General features: G+C 27.9%; 1 protein-coding gene across 2 annotated transcripts in view; it reads left to right on the top strand.

Moving 5' to 3' along the window:
- The window catches only part of Sdc (Syndecan), a 144806-nt gene extending 126895 nt beyond the window's left edge, over positions 1 to 17911 (top strand). The window contains exons 2-4 of one of the 2 annotated variants that reach the window (XR_013005876.1): positions 3374 to 3530; positions 3591 to 4161; positions 4225 to 7621. Coding sequence is in view for 1 of the 2 variants with exons in the window: in XM_076404860.1 (XP_076260975.1) it covers positions 3374 to 3530; positions 3591 to 3776; positions 16230 to 16399 (513 nt within the window). In the remaining variant the exon portion in view is untranslated. Of the gene's footprint in view, positions 1 to 3373; positions 3531 to 3590; positions 4162 to 4224; positions 7622 to 16229 lie in introns of those variants that run through there. The other variant, XM_076404860.1, reaches the window with a different exon arrangement.
- The last annotated feature ends 4033 nt before the right edge of the window (positions 17912 to 21944 follow it).

Genomic DNA, 21944 nt, shown 5'->3' with positions numbered 1-21944 from the left:
TTCTTGATAAGTATTTCAATTACCCTTGCTTTTTCCATTTCTGCTTCCACAAGATCGAAGCCATTCAACATTATATTCTTCTTATGCTTTTATCCGTTTTTTCTACTAGTAGTTCCAAATATATTTTCTTGAATATGAATAATTCAAATTCTCAACTGTTTTGTTTTTGCAAGAGTAAGTTTTATATATTTTAAAAAAAATCTAATTAGGCCAAATGATAGACATCATATACATCATATATATATATATATATATATATATATATATATATATATATATATATATATATATATATATATATATATATATATATACATTTAACTTTAAACCATCAGAGTGCATTTGACACAGATCACGAGATGCTTTTATTGAAATTATAAACAATTTGGTTAAATAAATATCTAAAATTTACAGCAAGAATCTGGCAGTATCAGTTACAATGTCAACCATCTGAACCAATCAAGATAACAGTTAATGAAAACTTATTCAATCTATGAAACCGAGGAACAATATATTGAAATTCACTATAGAATTAATTTGAATAGACAACCTTTCCAGGGCCTACATCTTTAAACACAAAGCCGTTGTAATTTAAATTGAAATTGATTTTAATTTAGTTTTAATCTCTTTGAAAGTTTCTTCATTAACAATGAATTGGTTTTATATATACATACATTCAGCACATTTTGTAATGCTTTTTTATAAAAAACATTGCCATAAATATATGTATTCCATGACATTTTTCATTAGAGATATCTAATTTTGTATTTAGTTCACGTACGATAGTCAATACACAGTTCAACTTTTTTGTATATCTTATAATTTATTCTATAAATAATAGTTTTATTCCAAACATTCACATTAAGTGATTGTTTTAACATGATTTCATTATTAATGTGAAATGTTATTATGAAATATTTTTTGCAAATTGACGAATTTATAGTGTTGTTTTATAGTTATTATTAGTTATTATATAGTTTGTTATTCAGTTGTGAATGCAAATCCTTCCCGGTTTGTTCGCTTGTTTTTGTTTTACTTTTTTAGTCAAGATTTTCTTCAACTTTTACGTGTAAGTAAAGAAAGTCTTTGAAACATTATACTATACTATTAAAGAGGGAAAAAAAATCATAGATAATCTAACATTCCTAAGCCGTAGGATTTAGCCTAGCACCGACTTATCAACACCTTATTTGGCAAGGCACATGAGCATTTCGTTCTAAAAAAGGTGTTCAATATAAATTATCCATTTTAAGCATTGAAACGTCAACTTTGCTGTGCTAACTACAGACAAAAATCTGCCCCGTCTGTTACCGGATAATTTTACTTAGTAGCCGTGTGAGCACTCTGTTTCAAGCAACTTTCTGTATAATTTATGGAAAATACACATGTAGCTGACCTACTAGACAAAAGATGGAAGAATTGTTCGTTGAATACAATAGCATATCAAGATTATGATTTTGTCAGACTCTAGGTCATTTCAGTCACCAAACGAACCCTTTTTTCTGGTCTAATATTAATATTCATCCTATTGTTAATATACATATGTTGAATTAATAACATTCGTTTATAGGGCCTTTGAGCAAAAATTAAAGCTATGAAATTTCATCTTAGCCTATAAAGGCATATCCACCTCATTTGTTTCCAGTAGAATTCTTTATTAGTTAACTACCACTAGTACCTGGTTGTATAATTTCTATAAAAATACATGAACGTTTAATAGTAAATATAAAAAGAATGATATCTACGATAAAACGTGATATTTGGCATCGTCGCAGAAGGCAGACCAGACAAGGAAATCATTATGGAAGTGGTGCGCACAAAAATATTGATTATTCTCTTGTCCTAGTCGTTTCTGATGTTGGTCGTGGTCCAGTTTCAAGTTTGGTTGGCGAAGATAGAGCAGCTCTGAAGGCAGTTGAAACGTTACTGAAATAAAAACCCTTCATCCTTTGTTTAATTTCATTTTTAGATTTAGGGCGTCTCCTTGAGTAAGTAGATTTCTATGGTATCCCCAACATTAACCTTTGGTTTTTATTTTGGTGTTGTCTTTTGAATCTTATTCAGTATATTTCGATTATTCACATACACACACATATGACACGCTGCCTAGTTACATTAATTTTGTAATTTTGTATAAACAATAATGGCTTTGCACTGTTATGTTCTGGCAGTTCAACTATCACTTAACTTTGATTGCTTACACAATTAATTAATTAATTAATAACAAAATACTTTCGTTATTCTGTTGGAATGATTTAGCACATCTGGGACTGCTATTTAGACAGTAATTAGATGTATATATGATACGTTCTGAATAATAATGTCCGAATGTGAAGGCAGATTTAAATTTTGCGTTAATTAACACAACAGTTGGAGATTAAGAACTATCCTACGACCAATCTATGACGACAAGCTCTGCAAGTTCCTTTGTTTTGTTTAAATATTAGTATGAATTTTTTAATTATCCTTCGATAATCTTGTTTTATTTTGTTTCTGTCTATTATTTTATTATATTAAATTTAAATGAAAATATTTTACTAATATGATCTTGTATTCGAAGAACTTTCAAAATGCGATGTGATTTATGATGATGTATGTGATCATTAAAAGTAAATAAGTATAAATGTATCTTTTTATATTATGAAATTAAATCATTCGAAAATCTTCAACAGTAAAGAAAAATATGTAAGTAAACGTTACTAAATAAATAGAATATATTAAAGGTTCTAACGAAAATATAGGTGCGGAATGTTTCTTGTTAATGAGAAGGAAATGAATATGAGTCTTGTTTATTAACCACCCACGTATATACACCAAGTCAACAAAACTACAAAAGGCTCTTTTCATATCGAGTTGCTTTGGCTTTAAAGGTTTGCTTAATACCTTAGAACAACGCACACATAAAATTCCGGTGCCCATTGATTGATAAACTAACAATGGAATAATAAGGAAATGCCTTTCTAGGTTTGAAATATCCTATTGTTTTCGCTAATTGTCCACTGTTAAATGTGTAGTTCTGATAATTACATTGCCGCAAGTGATTAGTAATGTGACATTAATAGATCTTTCCATTATACTATGATTTATCGCTCTTTATAGTTCGTTTTGAAATAATGAAACCGGTTGATTTTATGTTGAAACTCGAGTTAAAAATCGAATTCTAAATTAGTTTTACGTTTTCAAATAAATTAATTTTGATAAACTAAAATGATCTAAATGTTACTAATACCAATATTACCATCAATACATTTTCCGTATGCGAGTAGTAGGATGTTATGAAGATTATGCTGTGTGTGTTTGTCTAACTATTATTCTCAACTGTGTTTCACGCATATTTTCAAATAGTTTAATAACATTCTTGTTTTTGTTTTAGTCAAATCAAAGAAGCAACAGCGGCTTCTCATTTAATGATGCCGATACTGACATAGAGGGTAGCGGTTTCGACAGTGAGGTCAACAGAGATTTAGAATCCAGCGGTTCTGGTCAAGGACCCACTGACGACGAAGATGCGGATCTTACGCCAGATATCAGTAAGTATCGATCAAATACATTATGTAATGATAAAGTTAACCGGTTAAATCGACTTTTAGCTATACCGAACCAAGAGAGTGACATACCGAAACAGGTAGTGCCTGATGTTTATAGTAAAGACGATATATCTGGAAAGAATAAGGAGCCAGTGAACGTTGCACCAACGGAAGACACGAGTGTCATCATGAATCCAAAATCAGAAGATCGTCCCACATCGTTCTTCTCTCAACCTGGAATATTAGCGGGTATGTTACAATGTAGCGTTATTGTGTCCACTTTTTTAGATATCTCATTAACATAAACACATGGGCTGAAAAGTTCTGGGCGTAAGAAAGAAAACGCGTTTTTTTTTTGGCGAAAATTGTTTTTATTCATCAACGTAATCTCCATCAAGAACTACACAATCGTTCCAGCACCGCTCTAACTTTCAATACCACTTTTGTAGAACGATTTATCTTTTGCCTCAAAATAGGACTGTCGCCAGTTGCTCTCCACTCAGATGACGATCGTTTTGATTCCGGAGTGAAGTGATGGATATATGTTTCATCCATTGTTACATATCGACGGAAAAATTCCAGTTTGTCGCGTTTAAACATGAGCAGTTAATGCATGGCTCAGAATCATCAACACGTGTTTGTTCTTGGTCAACAGTGAGCAAACGCGGCATCCACTTTGAATAGAGCTTTCTCATAGTCAACACGTTCTTTTAATATCTATATATTTTCTTATTCGTTCTTATGATACTAGCTAACTCATGCAACTTCATTTTTCTATCATTCAAAACGATTTTGTGGATTTTTTAAAATTATAACACAATAACTCACAAATTTATGATACTTTAACAGCTTTCTTTTGAAAGTTAGTATTAACTGAAAAAGCGGTGAATGTAAAATAAATATAAAACTAGCGCCATCTAAGTGTTAGGCTCGGGATTTTTCTTATATTAGTAAGAGTTCTATAAAACCCTCCACATCATTATGTTGACTTTGCTGACAAGATAAGTGCTAAAGAAACTACGCTATTTTCTTCTTCTGTTTGTCTGCAAACTTCTTCAAATCTAATGGATTTCTTGATGTATCTCTAGATTTGACTGGATACCATACGTCCATACGTATTTGATAATTAACGCACATATTTATATTTATTGTTGATACACTATAACTAGTTTATTTGTGTTTTACTTCTTTTTCTAAATTAAATTAGTTTACAACTACTAAACTGCACAACTATGAAAATATTCCGAAATCGAATCGAACCAAATATGCATCTGTTGATGAATTATTTCTTTAAGAATTTCTCTTAGAAGCACACATCAGATGTCAATTAAATCAAATGTTTATAGATTATAAAGTTAATATCTGTTTTTGGAACTTTATTATATTGTAAAGAATTGTGTTGAAGTAAATAAAACCTGTATATCAAAATGCAAGGAAAATATGCAATCCAATCCATAAATTTTGTCGACTATTGTAAGGATTATTTTGTTATAAAAAATAGAGGTTAAGAAATTAATATGACATGTTAATGAACAAAAGAGAAACTGTTCAAAACCAAAATGTTCCATCTGGCATTCGATCCATTCCATGTTAATTTGCATTAGTTTATATTCGTTATTCCTTGAGATTTCACTAGTTTAAAAATGTCTGTCGAATGAAAGATGAACGAATTTTATTGAAGGAAGACTTTCAAGATCATAGAAATCAATCTGAAAATAGGAAATGAACGTTATTCAAGGCCTGAGCAGGTCGATCGCCAATTAGAGTTGTATTGAAGAATATCCTTCATCACCAGTATTGGCGCCCTTTTCGAGTGCCAGCCATAGTTTATAACAATTAAATGCAGATCAAAACATTGTAAAGCTTAAAAATAATTGCAAGTTGGTTGGTTTTGACATAAAATATTAATTGATATTAAGTGATTTTATTCCACATCTATGAATATATAATCATTTGGAATGTAATTGTTTATGAATGAAAAAAACATTTGTTTACACATGTAATATGTTAACGTAATATTATTGATACTTGATATTCACTGTATCAACAAGAGTTAACAATTTTCTTACTTTTTTATATTAATTTTTATCAAATGAAGAGACAATGCAAGGCAAATAGAAATTATACATCCTCAAAATAATTACCTAATAACAGTCTTAAATTCACTTAAACAGTCGCTGTTCAAATATTTGTCTCGTTTTTAAATATAAAATTGGTTGTAACAAATTAGATCAAAAACACTTCAGCATTGTATCGTAAAAGCTAAATGTTACACAAATCCCTATCACAAACGATTGTTTGTATTTCAATTGAAATACTTTCGAAATGTATTGCAAATATTCTCAATATCTATCGTTAATCGTAGCATCGTTTGTTCAAATTAAAACGTTTAACCTTAATTCCAGTATAATTAAATATTTGCTGTTCAAATAAAATGTGTGTGTGTGATAAGCGAATATATGGTGGAATGTTGAGGGTGTGGTAAATGTATACGTTCCCTGTCGTAATGTCTGAGATGTCTCATTAATACTGAGTTAATCAGTGCCCGTAATCAGTAAACTAATTGAAGATTATCTCTAGACACAATTTTACTATGACAAGAAACAAATTAACATGTTATTCTGTATTTTGTTTCATGTTATTAATAGAATTTCAAACATCGTTATTAATAATATAATTATTGATTATGTTAGATCAGTGGTTTCTAGTAATTTTTTAATGTTTATTAGTCTCATGAATAACATTAAGCAGTTTTTTTAATTATTGCTAAAATATATTATTTTGCTCTAAGCAATTCCTATCCTTTTGGTTGCACCAACATTCTACTTTTGACTACATTGTTCCTTACCTAGTTTTTAATAAAATAAAGTAGCTATAATAAAGTTACTAGTACATTTTAGTGTTTTTACCCTTTTAGTGCACTTCCCTGCACAACTACACAAGATGACACGGTTTGGTTCTCTTGAGTCTGCGTCCTAAGTTCATTGTTGTCCAATAGTTGCAGCACTTATTTCTCACACAATATTTCTCAGGAGTTGTCAACTCAGAAATATGTCGAATCTGTGGTCATTCATTCATATAATTTTAATAATTTCAACATAATCATAATAATAATCCATAATCATCTTATATTATAATATGTATAATTTTAGTGTGAGGCTTTTGACGGTTTTTATTCAAGTTCATTTCAATGAAGGTTTCATGTTGAAGGTCTCCAAAGGCTTAACAATTTTTTTATAACATCTTTATTAGATACGCTTAGTACAATCTTAATTTACAATTAATTTATTACTACTTTTCCTATGTACTTGGATTAAATAACAAGCAAGACGAGTGCGAGAAAATACATCAGTATGTATTCCTCAATTATAAAATTATAATTATTTATTAATTATTAACTTATAGCTATAGTTTACACTAAAGATATACACGTTATATAAGTTCGTATGGTTTCGTTCGCTTAAATCTTCTGATATCCGTTGTCCAGTAGTTGTATTGCTTCCACGTTGGCATTATTTAGTAATCTTATTTCGTGTTTCAAGGCGAAATCTTGGATAACTTCGCAAATCCATTTGATTTCCAGATCATCGTGCAGTTCTTCATTAGTTACATAGCGATAGGCATTGGTAATCAATCGAAGAACCTTGTTTTGACAGCGTTGTATGACTAGTTGATTTGAATTTTTAGTGCAACCCCATATTTGCACCCCATAGGTCCAAATTGGCTTTATAATTGTATTATGGTTCAACCTCTTTGATTTTAGATCAAATTGAGAGTATAATTGTGTCGTCAGCATAGGTTCCAAGAAGTGTTTCTTTTGTTGTTGGAAGGTCAGCTGTGTAGAGCAGATACAGGAGAGGTTCTAAGACGCTACCTATTTCAAAAATATACAACAAAAGTAGCAGCAGTATAATTTAGCAGTCACTGCAATACTTTCTGGTGCCTTTTGCTTCTTACCTTAACATAAAATGTCTAAATAAGATCAAGAAAGTTTCGTACTCGAATACATCGAAATCATTCTTTTAACATCATATTCGAAATAATTTTGTCTGTTATGTAAATGCGACGGCGGAGCCTTGTTAAATACTCTTATGCAAGACGTGTTTACGCTTTCACTAGTAGAATTTTACGTATGCATCTTTTAAATAAAATCTCTACCTGATAACTGAGACAATGCAATGATTGGAAGCAAATTAGTTTCAAGGTGTGTAATTCTTTTTGGCGACATTAAAATTCAAGTAAAACAGATTTGATGTTTTGTTATTATTTATGAGAATCGGTATATTAACTCGGTATACTAGATTGTTCAGTAAGTTCATATGAAATGTAAATCCGAAAAAATGAGTAATTATAAAAATTACATTATTTTTTGTATATTCCCCATATTTCAATTTTTTATAAATGTATGGATATAATCACATCAGAAGGAGGAGTGAACTGTTTCAACAATTCCTACATACATCTCGGGCCGGGTCTTTTCTAGCGAATTTTTGCGTCTTAATTGGTCTAGAAGGTTAGGATATTAATTTGAGTTTGTTTTACAATTTTTGAGATAATTTACGATCAAAATTCCTTTTACATGCAAATAAATTGACGGCAACACTTTCTTGGTTGATTTCTGAATACAAACTCACTCGAAGTCGAAGAGCCGGATTCACACCACTCTTTAACCTCTTGTTTTCATTTATGATGGTGCTAGGAGACCCAATTCTCATGCATGGTGATGGAACGATGTACAAAATCCTTTGAACATATTTTTGAAGTGGCACTCGAATGTGTTTTTTGTTCCATTCTTAGATCTATTCCTAGTCATTCATAGACTTATTACATATTCAGTTAGTTAGTCATTCTTATAAAAGATGAAATATCGAAATTGAATTTTTTAAATAATAAATAATTTTTAATATTTATTTGTACTCTTGGTGAATATATTTCCGCCACAAACAACCTAGTAATTACGACATCGCATATGAAAACAACACAAGACAGCTTATAAACAACTTAATAGTATGAGTGGCATTCTATTCTTAAGTTTCATTATCTGAGCAATCAATTAATAATCTGTATTGGTATATATTTATTTCATGCAATAGGTCAGGACATATTGCAATTTTCGATAATCAGTATATAAAAAAAACATTCACAAACAATATTTGCCGTTTATATCTCTTTTTTTTAGTATATTGAACTTAATTTGTGCAACTTATTGCACGACATTATAAATAAAGATTAGCGCATATTTTTATCCTTTACATTTGATGACTTATTTAACCTTCAGATGTTTTTATTTTATTATGTTTATTATAAATCTGGCTTTTTTATAAGTAGAATCTCAAAAATTAATCTTTACTAATCATTTTATTTCATTGTATAGTTTTTATAGTTAAATTTCATATTATATTAAATATTTATCCTTTTTTCTAGGATCTTCTCTATTCTAAAACCAAATTTCAAACATGCCTTTATAATACACAAATATTTTCGTTTGAATCTGATATTACATATTTGGTAGTTTGTTCAATATGTGGCTAAGGTAGCTTCATCGATTTGAACATGTGAATACGACGAAGACAAAGAGTGTACTGGACAGCCAAATAATACTGCGGACGAAGATTTGAATGAAAGCCATGAAGCCATCAATGGGGATCGCTATTGAGCACTGCGCGAAAAATGCCCGGAATACGAGTAGGACAATAAGATCAACGCTCGACCGCATGTTGCAAAACCGGTGAATGTTGAAAATATACTTGGAAACATTAGAATAGGAAGTGTTATTCCACTCGCCATATTCTCCAGACCTTGCTATTCCGACTTATGAGTCGTGACCTATCTGAAAAGCGCTTCACTTCTTATGAAGATACCAAAAAATGGGTCAATTCGTGGTTACCCTCAAAAGATTTATCATTCTTTCAAGATGGAATCCTATCGATGGGCAATACTTTAAACAAAATACATTATTCCGTTTTTTTACAATAAAACTAATATAATCCAGTGAAGAACTAATAACAAAAGATGCTTCTACCAAGTCCATCAAGTCAACAAGAACAGTAGCTAACGTTTAATGGTAATATGTCGAATTGTATTTGCATCATCTCTATCTTAAATATATGAATTATGCATCGCTTTCGTATTAAAAATCTGGATATTAAACACGCATTTTTAATTTTATACTAAAAGCGCCTTTTATTTGATAATTCAGATTTTCATTTATTTTTATACTTTTTTCGAGAAAGAAAAAAAAAATAAAATGAACCACTTCAGTGAAAAGAATAAATTTTAATGTCAATGTCCTTTCTGGTGCAATGATTCATTCAACGATGTAAATCCATGATTAAGTCTATAAAGTTATTCGTGAAAAGTTTTCTTTTAAATCCGTTAAAATTCCATCCCATGAAGTAAATTTACTATTCAAGAGAATTCGCAATGTTAAGGAAGCCAAATGACTTCTGTTTAAACCTATCTAATTTTAACTGAAACATAAAATGTTATAGTTTCTGACAAATTGAATCCAGTATTTCAAAAACTTGCCTGAAGTTTGTAAATGTTACAATGCAATTATCTTGTTATTTTTTATTATTATTACTTTAGTTATCTTACAGAATCAGTATTATTGGTGACATGAATAAGCTGTTATGTAGCTTCTCTTTACTAACAAAAATTTTGCTAATTCGAATTCTGTTGAGGATATGGATATTTGGGATTTTTTTTAACATTATATTTACGTATATTTCATAATATGTAGTGCTACCAAAATGTTTAAGAGTACAATAAATAGTTTGTATTTCTATAATTATATTAGTGAAGTATTCAATAGTTATTTTAAAAATATATTGACTCAACTCTTTATATCTAATTTGTTATATAATGTTATATTGGACGTATGCATTTCGTAATATGTATTAAAGTTTAAAAAATGTTTATAAATAAAAAATTCAAGGAATTGACGTAACTATAATACATGTACATACAACAATACACCCAATTAACGTAAAATATTCGAAAAAACAAATTTTAAAGACATTTCCATGAAAAATAATTAATTTCCAATGAAATTCAAAGAAGCTTTATAGAATCGTAATCCGATTTGTGTTTTTTTATTTTAATAAACAATACAAAGTATCAGTTTATGTTTGAAAAATAATGCTGATAAACTAAAATATTTATTCATAAATATCCTATATAATGGTCTTTAGTCAAACATATAAGATATGATAAAATATTATAATTAATATTGTTCTTGTGTCAAGCTCTTCCGACTAACTAGTACACTTCTTTGATTTTGAGTCTGATCTGCTTTGCTTTTTGTCTAACGTGATGTACATAAAACACGGTAGATTGTTATTTTCTTTATTAGATATATCTCAAAAAATAATGTTATATATAACTAATTTTTTCTACCAAAATCTTTGTAAGTGCAAAACATAATAAAAAAAAGTCGCATCCTTCATCTAAATAACTTCCCCTACTCCTCAATACATGTACAACAATGTACAAATCCATTCTATGCGATTCACATCTATGGTTATCTCCACACCTATTGATCAAAAACACCTTTGTCAGAATCTCTGGTCACATCACTATAACCTTTGTCTGGTTATTAATCTATAAGGGTATCCTAAGCAACGAGACAGATGACAAATTAATTAGCCAAGAATGCTACCCACCACGGGCACGCCTATTAAATGGCAATAGACTGTAAGATATCTAGACAACCAGATATCCATGTGGTTTGTAAAATGTCATTCATATGTGTGTTTATGTGTATGTCAGTAGTGCCTACCAATTTATCTCATCTACTTCGCCAATTTATTAACAACTTATTTAACTCAACAATTTCATTTTTTGTGCTCTTCGCTGGTAAATGTCAGTTGCTCAAATGGCTGAGTCAGGTCTTACTCTTTTTCTCCATATATTTTCTCTGAGAGTTTGCTTTCTCAAGTCCAAGCCAAGGGTTATCCTTTCTATGAGTTTTATGGACTACTGATTGAGTTATTGATTTATCAATTTCCTTCCTAAAAAAGCTTCCCAATATATATTTTGCCTATGTATTTCTTTTCTCCCTTCCAAGATAATTAAAACGGGCCATTCTCCCAATTTCACACCGTGTTCATTTTCTGTTGTTATTACCTTCAAATTTCCTATTTATTGACCGAGTATTGGATCTGCCTTCAATTGCAGATGTTGTGACAACCATTAAACAACACAAACATCGTGTTGGGAGAGAATGTTTTCTGTTTGAAATCCATCTGTCGATTTTCTGTTTCATTTCACTTTGAACGTTCCAATAACAAATAAAAAAAAGATAATATAAAGCAGATTATTAAAAGAAGAACATCACGATATGTATATGAATATGTTGCTGCAATTAAATATAAAAATAAGAGCTTGTCCTGGTGTGTTCAATCAAAATGATTTATGACAGTTCATAGATGAAAAATGGAATTTAATCCGAGGGGATTTATGTGGCTATATTGTGAGCATTATTGATGCCAGATGTTACAGTCATTGTTACAGAAAAACGTATTAGTATATTTATTACATCTGATTAATATGTACGTTAGCAGATATTTTTAAAATTATATTATTGCCATTTAAAATCTACAAGTGCGTTTTCGATTGTTAATTAGTTATTTCGGAATATTTTGATCGATTCCAAATTAACTAACTCGAAGGAATTATAATATTATTTATTGAATTGAAATATTCACTAGAATATTTCGTCAATATTAAAGTTTTAAGTTATTTTTATTGAAAACTTATCTTTATTTATATTCAATTAATATGTTTCTTATCCCATTAAGTATAATTTTTGATTATATGGTTTGATAATTTTATTTTTAATGATAGGTAAAAATATATCGATAAAATCCGGTAATGTTTTATTAAATCAATCAATTTCTATTATTTCAATCAACTTATTTTGGTTCAATCAGTTTTCTAAACTAAATTTTTATGTCCTTTTAGTATTTTGTACATTGTAGATAGTCTTTTTTAATGTTGTACCTTATTGTAAAGAAAAAATATTTGCTATATATATTCAAGTTATTTCTATGTATTTATACTTATATTGGTTATATTTTTAATAATATAAAACCAATATATATATATATATATATATATATATATATATATATATATATATATAGAATATTTTTTAACTTATAATGTATTTTCTTAAACACATCTGTATTGATCATTTGTCATTCGATATGTCTTCTCGAGTGTCTAAGGTTAAATACAAACTAAGTGCTAATAGTATAGAGGGATGGTAAGCTGTTATCAGAAGCTGACATCCCCTTGTTTAAGGCCTCCGTCATTTAATATCTTCCGAGTTTTTGTTAAGTAGCAAAAGTCGACATAGAAATATTATTTTACTCTCGTGAAAGGAGATCAATTAATTTTCAGACTAAACTTTAGTGACATCTAATGAATAAAAATATATATACTGAAACTGTATTTTAACAATTAATTAATTCTTTAGACAAAATTGTGTGAATTATATTTTGTAAAAATCATTTTTTTTAACTTTATTTTTTCTTAGGGGAAAATGAAAATACGTATTGTTTTAACATTTTCAAATGTGTGTATTGATTCAGTTATTGGACGGTACACATTACCTGTTACTTTAGAATAATCTTATATGTTACTTTAATATTTATTTGTCACTGATATTTCGTACGTTTTACTTCTTTCTAGTGGAATTGCATAAATCTAAATGTATTTTGAAATCGGTAATACTACCTACAAAAATTACTATTTGAAATAATATGATAATTATATAATATATATATATACATATATATATATATATATATATATATATATATATATATATATATATATATATATATATATATTAAATATTTGTATAAATATAATCAAAAAAATTATTACAATTATAACTAAATCGAAATAATGTAAATCGTAATCAAACAATTATAAGGAATGCCTTTATGACATGTATAAATGATCTTGACCCTAAAGGTTATTTAAAATCTAAAAATGTTGTTTTATGTTACCGTAATTGGTATTTTACGTAATATATTCACCCACTTAGCCTCCCAACAGCTGATCTACATATGTTACTATGTGGAATAAGACTTTCTCTTGTGCCATCTACAGAAAATATTGAACGGAAATTACAAGCACATTCGATTATAATGTTATATTTTTGGTTTAAATCTACTAACGCTATACAATCAGTTTATCGTTATATGAAACAGAAAATATTGCTGACTAATGATAAAATATTGCCCATATTTCCACATAATAAGGAAAAATGGTAATATTGAATATAGACTCAAGATATTGATATTTAATATACTTAATGTAGTTAAAAACGATTTTCTTGTAGTAGAAATCGATTTATTCCAATTACAAAAGAAGCGCTGCACGAGTCACCAAAACTATTTCATTTTAACCTGGTGCTGCCCTCTTGTGATGCAGTGACTGATTGTGTACTCTTTTTTATACACATTTCGTTAATACAAGTTATGTCAACTTTATTAATGTTGGTTATTGATATTAAATCATTTATTAAATTTCTAAATTGTTTTACATTTTTTTACTAAATAATATTAGCTTTAAAACAGAGAAAATAACTGCTTTAGTTCTTTAACTGGAATTTTAATCTGGAATATGTGTCAATTTGATGGATGACCTTTTGACACTTTTCTAGTAAAACTGTTATTCCGTAACAGAAATTTCTTCTTATGAAAAGTTATTTTAACATCAGCTTCATATCTTTAAGATATAGTTTTGGAGAGACCGGAACAAAAATAAGGTAGACACATCAAAACTTCTTAGCCAACCCTTTTGATTTTCTACTTAAGCCACTAAATATATGGTTAAAAATGAGAGTGGTCTAGTGGTCTTTCTCGTGATGGAGGACAACGCTTTTCTTATTGATCACTTCTGTCCATTTTTTAGTAGTTTGCTTCAGATCATGATGAGCAATTGCTTTCCAATCCCATCAAATACTTACCATCACCTTCTTGGCGTCAATGAGAGCTTTGTGATAATTTGTCAAACATCTTCAGGCTTCAGCCATGCTCTTTTTTGGTACATTATTGCTGTACGTCATCTACTCTTCATTCATTTCGTCACTCCTAAATCATTTAAAATTGTCTAGGTTTAATTTTTTTTATTGTTTAATTATTAAATTGTTACTAGTCGTTTCCAACTAACCTACAATTTGTCTCTATGATAACTTAAATCCAGGTATATAACTAGGAGGACACATCGGCCCGATCTCAGTCTCTGGTGAAATAATGTTTATACATTTCACTGCTGTATTTTTTATTATATGCACCTTACTACACAACACTACACAAGATTAGGTGGTTTGATTATTTTAAGTCTGTGTCCTGTTTTGGTGGTATCCAAAAGCTGCAATACTTCAATATTCTCATGAGAATGGAGTCTTCCCTCATGCCCCCTCTTGATTTCTTGACTGACTGGGTGTCTGAAGATCTCGATGTAGGTAATCAATCCTATAGTATTTGGATGCGCCCACAATACCTCTCAATACCACAATACCTTTGTTCTGAAAAATTTGTAACATCCCCATAATTGAAGTCCGTATGTCCATATAGGTTTTTGTATTTTCATATATATTAGCAATTTATTATGTACTGATAATTGTGACTTTCTTCCAATCAGCCAGTACATTTTCCTATATTTCAATTCCAGTTCTTTTCTTTTCTTCTTTATATGTTCCTTCCAGTGAAGGTTTGCATCAAGATTTATTCCAAGATATTTAGCGTTGTTCCTATATGGAATGATAGTATTATTTAATGTTATTGGTGCTTGTACAGTCTGTTTATAGGTGAACTGTACATGCACAGATTTACTTTCATTAATTTTTATTTTCCAAGCTTGTGTCCAATTATTTATATTGTCACTTGCCTGTTGTAATTTTCGCGAGGCTTCTTCACTATTATCTCCGACAGCTACAAACGCAGTATCATCAGCAAATGTAGCCGTCGCAATATTCTCCATTTGTGGTATATCACAAGTGTAGAGTAGATAAAGCATTGGTCCCAGTACACTTCCTTGTGGTAAACCTGCTTTAGCTTCTTTTATTGTAGAGTAAGCTTCTTCGTGTTTGACTCTAAACATTCTGGTTGTAATGTACGATTTTAATAGTTCGGTGTGTTGTTTTGGTAAGATTTTCTGTAGTTTATGAACAAGGCCTTCATGCCAAACCTTGTCGAAGGCTTGTGCGCTACATCTAAGAATATAGCTGAGCATACTTTTTTACTTTCGTAGGCTTTTTCAATAACATCTGTTATTCTGTGTATTGTTCAAGGCTCGTTAGTAAACCCAAACTGGTGTGTTGGTATTAGGTGTTTTCTCTCTATGATCGGTTTTATTCTTTTCAACAGGTCTTTAGGCTTTTATTTCGTTTGGTGACTTCCCAGGTTTCGGGATCATTATAATTTCCGCGATCTTCCAAATGCCTGGAATATGTTTTAATCTAAATGCTTAGGTTTAAATTATTCAAAACTGTTGAAAGTAAAAAGAAACAAAATATGACTAATGTGGCTATCTAGAATCTAGTTTCAAAACGCAATAACTTTTGACTGAGCATTTGACGAAAGAAAAATATTATTTATGATATGTCCATTTTTGATATAACGATATATGTCTACTGAATAATTTTGAAATATGTGTATTAATATTGATGATGTTTTGTTTCAGCTGTAATTGGAGGAGCCGTTGTCGGTCTACTGTGTGCAATTTTGGTAGTGATGTTCATCGTTTACCGAATGCGTAAAAAAGATGAAGGATCCTACGCTTTAGGCGAACCAAAACAATCCCCAAATTCAAATTCTTATAGCAGAGGAACGAACAAAGAGTTTTATGCTTGAAAAATTAGTGTTATAGTAAGAAACGGTAAGAAGGACGAATCACATTGACTGCTGGCGATTTTAATAGGGACTGAATCTTCTCTTCTTGGCTTGTAGTCGATCGCTTAATTTTGTAAGTTTTTCGGGGACTACCTTATTAATAATTATAAATAATAATGAAACAAACTAACCAGGACGCACACTTAATGCATAGTAAAATTCGAATGACTATCGATAAATCAGCATATATGCAATAGAAATGAATTACACAATCGAAATTTAATATTTCGAATTAAATATTTTAGAGGTTCGGTCTAAATCAGTTTGCATTGCCAAAAAACTGCCAACAGTATGAGTGAACAAATAATTGTATTGTACTAAGTACAAATAATTTTTGGGATTCGAATTTGTCTAAAGCTAAATTAGCATTCAATATTATATACTTTAAATGTATGTATATATTAATGTAGCAGGAATATAAATCTACATGTTTTAACGTCCATATTAATTTCGAGTATACAGTGCACAGTTTAGAATTATTTCTTTATTGATTGACGATGATATTAACAAAGCGACAAACGTGTACTGTATACTTCAACATTACTTAAAGGTACCTAGAAACTAATAATTAATGTTAAAAATAAGTAATATATAGACTATAGCGATTAAAATATTACAGCTATATGCAGAATTTTGCCTTTGCTCATTTTTATGCAGTTATACATTCCTCTTAATATATTTTTTGTTCATTTTTTTACACCCTTTTTGATATAATTCTTCGTTGGTTTTTTTCTAAGTAGTTGGGGTCTGGTAAACTTCTGCTTTGTAGGTAATTTATAAAGTAAAATAGAATATGCAAGTTCTAATGATAGTCATATATTGAAGCCAATTTGTCCTATTTATTAAGGTCCTAGCAGTATATTGAATGAAAATTATTACAATTCTGAAAATTGGTTCGTCCACACGAAGCTTAACCAATCATCTGATTCTTCCGACAATCAATTCTATATACGATATTATATTTATATATGAATATATTTATAGAATTGAACATTTTGTTTTTGGAACGCATACAATTGCAGCTACAAATTGGCAGCTTATTTGTAAGTTTAGGCTAGTTTATATTTAGTAACCATAAAATAATTAAACGTAGTTTTAAGATTTTCTTTATATACAAGATTTCAATTATTTTGGAAAATATCTTACTGGTTTTGACTACAGAAAATTCAGTAACATTGAGAAAACAACAAGTTGGCTTCAACTGCCTATCTTTATACAAATATATATTTTATTATATGTTATTTAATTTAATATATCAACATTGTCTATTTATTTAACCCATTATTTTATTTTATCATTAATAATAAAATTTAACATTAATAAAAAAATAGTATCAATATAATAATACTACTTACAATAACATTTTTTATTAAATCAATAGTAGCTATTCAAAATCGTGTATAGTATTAGGATAATGATTGTACAATCTCGTTGTAAATAAAATGGAAAAAAATCTTAATCCTAAAATATTAATATGTGTATTTTTTTACCCCCTCCTCTTAAATTATTTAAATAAACCATCATCATCATGATTTATTATCACTGAGTTGAATTTAGTTTCTTACATTTTACAATGATATTTAAAGTTCTTAAGTTTCTAATTAATAATGTCCATTATAATATATCAAGTGTAACTCAAGAAACAACTTCAAGACAAGTATTGTTGCAATATATAAAGCATATATCTATATATTTACTCTTATCAAAGAATTGTCTTTATACTCAAACCGAAATATTTGTATATAATTAAAATACTTCGTCAAAACATTATTGAATTATTAATACATTCATGAAATATTCAATCAACTAAGCAGCCTATCCATAATCATTTTATTATGACGATGCCATAAATTATATTGAATTATACATTTCTAGCCATGGTATATATAGATATAAGTACTCATATATATTTATGTAGATATGCAATGTAGACATGTTATTTTAATATTTTATACCTATTTAGTTGAATGGGCGTAATTAAATTTTTAAGCAAATCATTTACAAATATACATTTCTACTTCATTCAACTCTATTGGAAATCTTATTGGTATATTCAAATATAATACTTTCTTATGAAGGTATCATATGTTAAAACAGAAGAATAAAACAATTCCAAACCAGGAAATTTATTTATATTTAATAAGAATAAATTAATTAAGTAAAAAATACATCCATTGTAAACTGTGTTTCTATACTTTTGTATAGTCTGTATATTAGTGAAGCTAACAGCAACTATATTTTTTTAGAATTATACATATAAATATATTTACATATTATACATATGTTATATATTTTGTGAATATAATTCATTTATGATATTAAATGTAATAATAATCAGATGCATAAATAAAATAATATATAAATAATAAGGTATATAATAAGTTATGCTTACATATTATCGAATATTTAGTTAAACCGTCCAAGAAACAGATCAAAACAACAGCAATGAAGAGGCAATGCATATAATTTCTATAGGTAAGTATATAATATTACATTATATATTAGTTATTAATAGTTATTATGTTTTAGGTCAGGAGAGTTAATAAAGGTTAAGGCCAAAAATACAAATTAACAGTGACTTATAAAAAAATTCATAAATAAATATTTATGTAAAAGACTATGAAAATTATTCTGGAATCATTGTATGTATACAAATGTATTTAAAGTTTAACTTTGAAGGTAATTATTGAACTAATTTATGTTGAATAAGTAGAATGTTTCAAAAATTAATTAGTATTGTAATAAAACGATAACAAGCTATATAATATTAGTAGATAAACTAATAATTTAACACCTCTAGAGTTAAGTTTAAACACTGTCTTATAGCAATAAATATATCTGTTATTTTTCAGGTGAGAAGAAATGTATAATTTAAGAAAGAATCTATATTAAGAGAAACATTTTCAAATATTGTCTAGTTACAAGTTCTGATTATATTATAGTTTCTTATCATAAGCAATGTAAATCCTATTTACGTTTATTTTAAGTTAATATGTAATAAAGTCTTATAATATGATATAAATAATATTTTTTGTTAATTCTCATAAATATTACTAAATTTTAACAGCAGATAATATATTATTTTGTACATTATAATTTATATGTTATTTTATTTATATTTATTAATTTAATGTGTATGTGTAATAAATGTAATGTTTTATCAATGTTTACTTCTGAAAGCAAAAATTATGTTATTCCCTATATATTAAATGAATTTTCTCCAGCATATAAAATTCTGTGATTAGTTTTAATATAGTAATTAAAGATCATAATTGCTAAAATTAATAAAAGTGCGATGATACTTGTGCGTGTATATTTTTATGTTACTTATATATATAGTTATTAAATACTTTATTTAGTTTATATTCGAAAGAAAATGCTAATGCGGAAAAACAAGTTTAGATGTTAGCAAATGAAAATGTACTTATAGAATACTTATAATTTTAAGATTGAAGTTAGACAAAATATTAATAGATGGCGCTCGATGTCCTTCTTGACAAAAAAAAGTACATCTATAATTAGTTTGTTGACAAAACAAATAACTTATAATGCACTAAATATGTCCATATTTTTTGTCTAGCCAAATCAAGGTTAATTAAATGCATTGATATGTCTGCAGTTAAAAAAAATCACCGCTGCAATTGACTGAATGTTCAACTTTGAACCTATTACAATAGATGCTTAAAAGAAAAGAACTTTTTAACTTAAATTACTGGCGAGACATAAAAAAGATCAACGTCTATAGAAGTTTAAAACGAATAATAACTACTTGAATAACATTTACTAAGCGATTTTTAAATGAAAATTGGACCGAGGATAATTTTTAGCAGGTATAAAATTAAATATAATTATTTAACCCGATGGTGATTTTAACAATTTTTATAGTACACAAAATCTTTGTGTAGTTCTTAAATTTCCTACACATTTTATGAATATTCTATTTTTTACTTAATATAAAATGAACATAACTGATCTTAAGAAATTACGTTATTAACAAACAATTTGATTTCACTATTTTTTTATAAGGATTAAATTGTTTTTTTAACAATGTTTTATTTTTGTTTACATAAAGCGTTTCAAACTCAAATTGTTTAGTTGATTAAATTGAGTTATTCCCTTATAATTTTCAATATAGACTTCCTGTTTTCATCTTTTTGAGATTATTTTTGGTATTTTTATCATCATTATAATTTAATTATATGTTACTTTAAGTATTTATGTGAACGAATTGCCTTTGTCATAGATATTTTATTAATCTTGCCAGATATTAATGATTAAAATTAGTACATGCATTAAATTAAGAAAAACATAATGAACATTATTTCTATAGTTAGTATGTATTAGATATTTATTTAAAGTTAAGAATCGCTATTAGTAAGTGTTACGACATGTTTTATAATATAATGGTGATAGTTTTATATGTAAAATAGCGAAATACTTTTTCCACAGTTCCAACTTATAATAAATAATCTTTTACTTGTAATTCACCTGAGACAAGAAGCAGAGACTTCAAAACCGGAAGTAAGGATACAGTATTAGAATACATAATTTAAAAATTAACTTTGTATATCGATGTTATCAATTAATCATATTAAAAAAACTGCTATACTTGTTTCCTATATTACTATTTTAATGTTTGGGTCTACAATGTTAATACTATTCTTTTCAGTTCGTATTTATTAAATAATGTCTGTTATATATAATAATGTTTGTTATATATAATAATGTCTGTTATATATATAATCTTATATATACTTAGCGAATTGCCTTTGTCATAGATATTTCATTAATTTTGCCAGATATTAATGATTAAAACTAGTACATGCATTAAATTATATATACCGGGACTGAAGTTAGTATTTTGACTATTTTAATGTATTACATTGTTACATTTTTAAAATAGAAATGTTCGTATCACATAAGAAATATTTTAATACATTATCATCATACACTCGGACATTTCATAATATTTCATTTCACATTTTCACAATATTCACATTTGATAATATATAACATATTATAACATTATATATATATATATATATATATATATATATATATATATATATATATATATATATATATATATATATATATATATAATGAACAAATAAAATAATACAACATATATAATAAAATAAATAAATAAATAAATAAAATGAAGAATTTTCTAGTTGTATAGTCTTTTCATATATTTTATAAGCATTTCTTTGTTGATACGACTTAACCTTTTTCTAACATACTTTCAGTTGTAAAGTATTTATAAAGATTGTCGTTATATTTTTAGCTCTATTATTGTTAGGCGTATTGTATACAAAATTGCTTTTTTAAGATTGTAGATAGCTTCATAACTTCAAGTATTATACAAGTTAAAGCCATTTAAATATTTTCTATATCAGAAGAACTTTTAGAATAACTTTTAATAATAACGTTTTTGGTGTCATGTTAAAGTAATTTCTTTATCTGTCTGCTGTTAGTTACCGATTACTTAGCAAGTATAAGTAAC

Source organism: Rhynchophorus ferrugineus, unplaced genomic scaffold (genome assembly GCF_030347505.1).
Source record: "Rhynchophorus ferrugineus isolate W39M unplaced genomic scaffold, kcgeb_rfMv2 rfM5, whole genome shotgun sequence".
Taxonomy (NCBI): Eukaryota; Metazoa; Arthropoda; class Insecta; order Coleoptera; family Curculionidae; genus Rhynchophorus; species Rhynchophorus ferrugineus.
The sequence above is the reverse complement of the archived record's forward strand: the minus strand, read 5'-3'. Positions and strand labels throughout refer to the sequence as shown.